Source organism: Nanorana parkeri, unplaced genomic scaffold (genome assembly GCF_000935625.1).
Source record: "Nanorana parkeri isolate BGI_ZX_2015 unplaced genomic scaffold, ASM93562v1 scaffold106, whole genome shotgun sequence".
Lineage (NCBI taxonomy): Eukaryota > Metazoa > Chordata > Amphibia > Anura > Dicroglossidae > Nanorana > Nanorana parkeri.
Genome location: NW_017306374.1, coordinates 1,533,151 through 1,540,632, shown reverse-complemented (window position 1 = coordinate 1,540,632; position 7,482 = coordinate 1,533,151). Strand labels below are relative to the sequence as shown.

The 7,482-nt window shown below is 45.8% G+C and overlaps 1 protein-coding gene across 1 annotated transcript in view; it reads left to right on the top strand.

The window, feature by feature from the left end:
* SPATA6 (spermatogenesis associated 6) overlaps positions 1-7,063 on the top strand; it is a 52,479-nt gene extending 45,416 nt beyond the window's left edge. The window contains exon 6 of the mRNA XM_018553016.1: positions 6,777-7,063. Coding sequence (XP_018408518.1) covers positions 6,777-6,960 — 184 coding nt within the window. The 3' untranslated portion in view covers positions 6,961-7,063. The remainder of the gene's footprint in view (positions 1-6,776) is intronic.
* The last annotated feature ends 419 nt before the right edge of the window (positions 7,064-7,482 follow it).

Here is a 7,482-nt window from a genome sequence, read left to right as displayed (position 1 = left end):
CCTTAGTGCCCTGATGAGACCCCACAGAGCCCTGGTTAAACCAGGGCTCTGTAGGGTCTCACCAGGGCGAGATAGGGTCTCAACAGCACCAGGGCTCCATGGGTTCTCACCGGTGCTCTGTGGGGGTCTCATCAGCCTGGTTAGACCCCTTCAGCGCCCTGGTGAGACCCCACAGAGCCCTGGTCTGTGGGGTCTTACCAGGGCCCTGAAGGGGTCTATCCAGGCTGGTGAGACCCCACAGAGCCCTGGTCTGTGGGGTCTTACCAGGGCCCTGAAGGGGTCTATCCAGGCTGGTGAGACCCCACAGAGCCCTGGTCTGTGGGGTCTTACCAGGGCCCTGAAGGGGTCTATCCAGGCTGGTGAGACCCCACAGAGCCCTGGTCTGTGGGGTCTTACCAGGGCCCTGAAGGGGTCTATCCAGGCTGGTGAGACCCCACAGAGCCCTGGTCTGTGGGGTCTTACCAGGGCCCTGAAGGGGTCTATCCAGGCTGGTGAGACCCCACAGAGCCCTGGTCTGTGGGGTCTTACCAGGGCCCTGAAGGGGTCTATCCAGGCTGGTGAGACCCCACAGAGCCCTGGTCTGTGGGGTCTTACCAGGGCCCTGAAGGGGTCTATCCAGGCTGGTGAGACCCCACAGACCAGGGCTCTGTGGGGACTCACCAGGGCTCTGAGGGGGCCTTACCAGGGTAGCAGGGTTCTGTGTAAACCAGGGCTCTCCAAAGGGCTCTCACCTGCTTTCCACAAGGCTCTCCAGGCTGCCACTCCAGTACTGTTTGTGCTGTGCTGGCCGTGTCTTGAGGGCGTCTCCATCAGCTTCTGCAGTTAAACTCCGCCCTCCCAGCCAGAGATCCTCGTGTGGTGGATGGGAGGGGTGAGGTCTCTTCTTATTGGCTGGTGGGCGGAGCTCCGTGCAGATAACGAGCCGATGATCCACACCAACGATCGAGGTAATGGATGAGCTCTCAGCCCTGTCAAACTGAGAGTCTCAGTTTGACAGCTACGTGGATGAGAGCTGACAACGCTACCTGGTTGCCGTCCTGACAGGGCAAACTAGGCGGCCGCGAGGCCTAAGGCGACCGCCTAATTTGCCTAATTAAAGAGCCGCCTCTGCTCTCCCATTCTTTGGAACTCTTTTACCCCAGCTTGTCCATCTATCTCCTACTCTGTCTGCCTTTAGGCAATCCCTAAAGACTCATCTCTTCAGGGAAGCCTATACTGCCTCAAACTAACTACAGAACAATCACTTTCTTAATCAATTCCTCCCCACACAGCTACCTCCTCGTGTATCAGTTGCCCCTCACTTTTAGAGTGTAAGCTCTCATGGGCAGGGCCCTGCTTAACATTTTGTCTTGACTTGTATTGTAAATGTACTGTCCTTTTTATATTGTAAAGCACTGCACAAACTGTTGGTGCTATATAAAGCCTGTATAATAATAATCCGATATAATAATAATCTGATCCAGATTCAATCAGACCGAGGTAGTGCAGATCCTGTACTGGGCAGCACTTCAGGTCCACTGTTTACATCCCAGGCTGAGGTAGGCAGGAAGACTTCCTTAGCCGGCAGTGTCTGGAACCGGGGGAATGGTCCATCCTTCCAGGACACAGTCACAGGTGAGGAATGCCAAATGTGGAGGTCCTGGCCTCCAAGTTCAACAGCAAACTGGACAGGTTTGTCTCCAGGTACAGGGATCCTCTAGTACAGTGGTTCTCAACCTGTGTAACCTCAGGACCCACATTTGACCTTGGTCATTAAGTCATGACCCAAGTCGCAGCTCACTGAAACGAGCAGCATTGTGGTACTGCACGTTCCGGTGTAGGCGATCTAACTGTGGGTGGGAGGTGCGTTTGGCGTACCATTCAAATAAATGGCAATGCAACACACCTCCCACACCAGAATTTGCAGTATGTGCAATTTGGCGTCGTACACTGCATTAATCGCACGGGACGTGCGATTAACGCACTGTACTAGTGTGAATAGGCCCTCAAAAACACTGACAGACACACACAACCACAGACACATTCTCTCACACACATACATACTCTAAAAAATGTTTTAGTTTTTTTAATTTCAGATACACCCAGTCTCCCTATCTTACGAGAACTGGAGTGGATCTCAGCCTGGGGTCCAGTGTGGGCTGCTGTGTTATGACAGAGCTCCATCCATATGTGCATTGCTGGTACAGCTCCCTTGTGCGCCCTGTAGAGGTGCCGGGAACCAGAGTGTGGCATCACTCCATTCCAGGCACCACTACACTACACGTGAGGAAGCTGTGAGCAATGCATGTATGAATGGAGCTCCCTCGCAGCCATAGCACCTTCCCATCCCACCTCACCTCAAGCTGACATTTGCCACCGTGCAGCATATATTTTCAATGGCTGCTGGGCATGAGAACTGACAGTGCTGCGCTAGGGGCAGGCTGAGGAGCCCTTCACCTAGAAAAGTGAAAGGCATGCGTTGGCCCACTGAACACGAGGTCGCGACCCACTTTTGGGTCACAGTAGAAAGGCATCATCTTGTGCCATGATGCCTTTCTACTGTTCAAAGCCCATTTCGTGTGCACCTTACTGTATAACTGGTAACAAATTGTTGAGTGCGTTTGTCGTTTGTTTTGCTTTACCACTTTTGGGTCACGACCCACCTGTTGAGAACCAAGGCTCTAGTAGAAGCAGTGAATGCTCTGTTGGCTCAGTGAGATCAGTACACCCTGATTTATGGCTTTCCTTGTCTGCTCTGCAGGATTGAGATGGAGGGCATTCCTGTGATTCTCATAGCTCCAGATTGGCCCAGGCTCATGTGGTACTCTGACCTAATAAAGGTCTTGGTGCATTCTCTGTGGGCTCTTCCAAATCGTTTGGAATTTCTCGAATACTGGTTGCCCATGCTGCTTTGGGTACACTGGCTGTAATGACATGGCTTTTGATGCCCAGGATCTAAGGGACAAAGGCATCTCAGCATTGGTTATTCCCACAACGATAACTGGTAGGAGGTTTACTTCTCGCAAAGTCTATCAACTTGCATGTTTGCTGCTAGGCTTTCACTCCAGGAAATTATCCGTGGAAAGAATCCTTGCCTTTTTGCTGATGGGCCTTGAAACAACATTTGTCAGCACCAGTAAAAGTCAGGTTTCTGCTCTTGCTGTCTTGTTATAAAGACTGTTGGCTTCTCATTCATTGATCAAAATCTTTGTGCAGGTGTCACCCATGTCGCTTACTCTGTTAATTTCACTGTGACTCTGTGGATCTGAATTTGGTTCTCTTAGCACTGCATAAAACATTCTTTGAACCTATCAGGCATATTCCTCTTTCCACTTGTAAGGTGGCATTCCTGGTAGCCATTTCTTCTACAAGGCGAGTGTCTGAGCTGGTGGTCTTATCTTGTAAATAATCCTTTCTGATCTTCACAAGCTGGTGTTGAGGCCCATAACTTTCTTACTACCCAAGGTAGTTTCAGCCTTTCACCTCAACCAGGATATGGTTCTTCTGTCCCCCAGTCCGGCTCCAGTTCACAAGAAGATTTCCCTCCATTGTCTGGTTGTGATTTGAGCTGTGAGGGTCTAACTCTCAGCCACAGATTCCTTCAGACAGACTGACTCTCTCTCTGTCATTTCAATGGTCCTCATTAAGGTAAACCAGCTTCTCTTTTCACCATCTCTTGGTGGTTCAGACAGACCATTATCCAAGCTTATAATCTAAAGAATCAAGTTACAACCTTTGCCAGTCAAGACACATTTTACTACATTACTGAGTGGCTCTTGGGCTCTTTGGTATTAGGCTACTGTTTCCAGATCTGCATGGTCGGTACCTGGTCTTCTGTTCAGGCCTCATCTGTTGCCAGCTTCGGGGATAAGGTCTGTCAGGTGGCTTTTTGAGCTACAAGCAGTCCCCTGTTTTTTTCGTTTTCGATGGGCTTATTAGCATTTTATTTGCTGTGTTGCCCTCTGATCGTTTGGACTGCTTTTGGACATCCTGACAATTACTGACTTTCTGTGTCAATGGATGAGATAGAAAACAAAGACAAAGGTAAACTGACAAGCCTCTCCCCTCTGTGCTTATGATGATTTTCTTGGCACTGCTTTGCTACAGATTGAGGCATGCTGTGAGTAGGAGGGGTTATCCTGGGCTGGCCAACATTTTTTTTGTTTGCCAGTGTCCGGTCCTCCAGTGTCCAGGGTTATACTGCTCCTTGTAGCAGTATAACCCAGCATCTAATGACTTCCTCTACCTCTCAATGGACTCGAGGGAAACTATTTTACAGTGAATACAAAAATCTATTTTTTTCCTTTTATGGATAGAGTGTTGAGGGTTTATAACCTTTTTCCTGTTTGTATTGCTATATGTGTTCCCAATGGGGCAATTGGCTTTAGTTATACTTTGATTTATTATATTATAATATTGCAAAAGAAATTTAAGGTTTCACTGCAAAGATGTTGTTTATATTTTCTCTTAGCATGTTCGTAATTTTGTCTCACAATTCAGCATTTCTATTGCTAATACATGCTCTTTGTGTAGAGCCCCTTTTGCATCAGCCTTTTACCTCATCGTCAGTGGCAGCACAGCTATGCCTGTAAATGTCAGTATAGAGACTGTAATCCCTTTACCTGGCTGCTTCCTGTCACAGGCTGGAACAGCTGAGACAGAGACTCTCGCCATGCTCCCTTTTTATCTAGTCATTCTGCCTCTGGGCACACTTTTTGTGTAATGGGACTGTACATTTACAGTCCTCGGAGAGCCATTCCCGCTTGTACAGTCTATTTAGGTAACAACTCCTTTTAATTAAATCTACTGGTTGTAAAAATCTATTTTATTACTTGAAGTTTGGAGGCCGTGTGGCTTTGTTCTGCAGGATCTGGGAGATATCCTTTGCCTGGAGGGCTGTCTGTGAGGTACTCTATCTCAGTAGCCTCCCTGAATCACAGATTTTCTTGACTTTTATTGGCAACATCGCTGAGTTTTTTAATTGTTATAGTAACATATTTTATGTTGTTGTATTAAATATTTTAAAGCCCGCTTGAAGGCACAGAAATAGAAATTCAGTCAGATAGAAATTGCAATAACAATCTCCATTCCATAGCCTTACCTCCAATGTCTTATTACAAATAGTTAAACAGAGAGTCTAACTATAGCTGTTCAATCTAATAGGCGCCAGAGTAGACCCAGCACTCTCTGTAATATTACAGAGCTTCTCAGGCACACTGTGTCCCCTTCTCTGCAATTGATAAGCTTTCATTTGTTTGACTTTTACTTAAAGTTCATTTAAAACTACATGTCTATCTAAGACTACCCCATGTACAGGGTGGCAACGCTGCTAGGTGATTTCAGTTCTGTACCAAAAGCATTATCACCCTTTTACAGGAAGAGGAAAATAACATATCTGCTTGCAGGATCAACAGGTAATAGAACTGTTACAGGTAGACTCAAAAGTTGCTCAAGAAAATAAAAAACTGCTGTGTCAATGCTATTGATAGACTGCATTTTATATGTCATTTTTTATTTTTTCCATAATTACACTTTAAGTTCACCCTCTAGCTTCAATATGATCCCTTGAAGCAAGTATGCATATCAGGAAACTCCAAGGGGATTTAGAAGTCCTTATCGGCCTACTTGAAGTGAAATAGAAGTATTAAAGCAAGAGGCCCATTAAGAAGTCAGGCAACTAGAATTTTCATAGATAACATTGATGGTAGCCACTATGCTCGCAAAATAGGTTTCCTTAAAGAGACCCTGTCATTAACTTCAATAAATAAATTTGTGTGTAAAAGTACAGAAGAATCAAGCTTTTTAAATGCTTACTTGCAGTGTTTTTTCTTTTATATAGATATTTTTTATTTACTTGAATGTGCCTTTGAACTTGCTAGAAAATGTGACTGCTCCAGAAGAGTCAATTCCCTAGCACAGCCCCCTCCCTCCTTGCACATCACAGCCCTCTCCTTTTCTGGGAGTTTCTAATTACCCTCTGGACAGGCCCAGCTCCCCTGCCCCTCCCTTTTTATGTAGCAGCTGGGGGGATGAGCGAAGCATAGTATCACTTGAATTACAGCTCTGGGACTGCAGACTTCACATCAAGGAAGGTGGTGCCCAGCAGCGGTCTAAGGACATTTGGATGTCTACACTGTCAGGCAGCCTGTGTAGTTCAGGCAGCCTGTATTGCTGGCTGCAGCCTTTGACTCCAGATCGTCCCTGATTACTCTCTGGTAGTGTCTTTCCACTTCAGTCCGTACCTCAGTTTAGCACCTCTGGCCAGCCTGTGGCTTCACCTGTTCAGAACATATAGTTTAAGTCCTGTGGGCATCCAGTTACTGGTAGGCGTGTTTGCCTTATGGAAACAGCGGCTGCTATAGGTGAAACAACTCGTCACTATTTGTTCTGACAGCGTGCGCCCACAGCTGGTCCTGGCATACACAAGAGAGACTTTTACAGGTTAAAAACATACATAAAATACATTAAATCAGAGCTGGACAAAACCCAGGAGCCAGATGGCGAGTGATCCTTAGAAATTACAGCCGGTGCCTAACTTTTGAGGTTTCCTCTAGTTGTCAATGGAGCTGGCCCCTATAAAAATCCTGCTGACTCCTGAATTCCATATTAATGTGTCCACCCCTGCGTAAAAATTTACATTTAATGTAATGGAAGCCAAATTGTTGAAATGAACGGTTTGGCAACAGGGTCTCTTTAAAGCCTCATACACAAACATAGTTTGTCCTACATTTAACGGTTCGTTCCTTGTGTTATTATTCTGTGAAATGACAAGATTATCTGTCTTCTTTCCTCCCCAGTCTTCCATACACACATGATACCTCTGTGCACTTAGACAATGGGGAGTTCTGGTGCAATAAAGCTTCAGCATACAAGGGGAAGAGCCACAGGGTCATCTTTGAAGAGAGTATGGAAAAGATCTACAAGAACATGTACAAGAATGCCTTAAGTCCACATACATACAGAAGATCACACAATTCCTAGGGATAAATTGGGATTCTAGCTCTGGAAAGACGCATCTTCTTTCCAATACCAATATAGTATTATTATGAAACAATAAGCAAGTGTTAATGTTTGCCAAGTGGAAAATAAACTGGTTGCACATTTATATGTCTTCTTGTTGACTCTTTTAGGGGATTATTGGAATATACTGAAGTGGTCATTAGTAATATGCAGAAATTGTTGCTTAGAGGTTGATGTCATGATCCAGTGTTGTACAGCCTGGACAAGACTGTTAGAGGACATTTATTGGACTGTAAATGTACAACACACAATTCAGTTTAGGCTATTTATGGCGGACATAGATGTATCAATTTGTCATTGATCTAGGTACGAGTGATTGCACACAATCGATTAAGGATTTATTAAAATATTGAATGACGCAACGCACATGGGGGCTGATTTATAAATCATACGCCAAGCCATATGACTTTCGCATGGCATTCCCACCATTGGATGGAGCTGAAGAGCATCGGAATTTCCTATGCTCTTCAGCTCCATCTATTG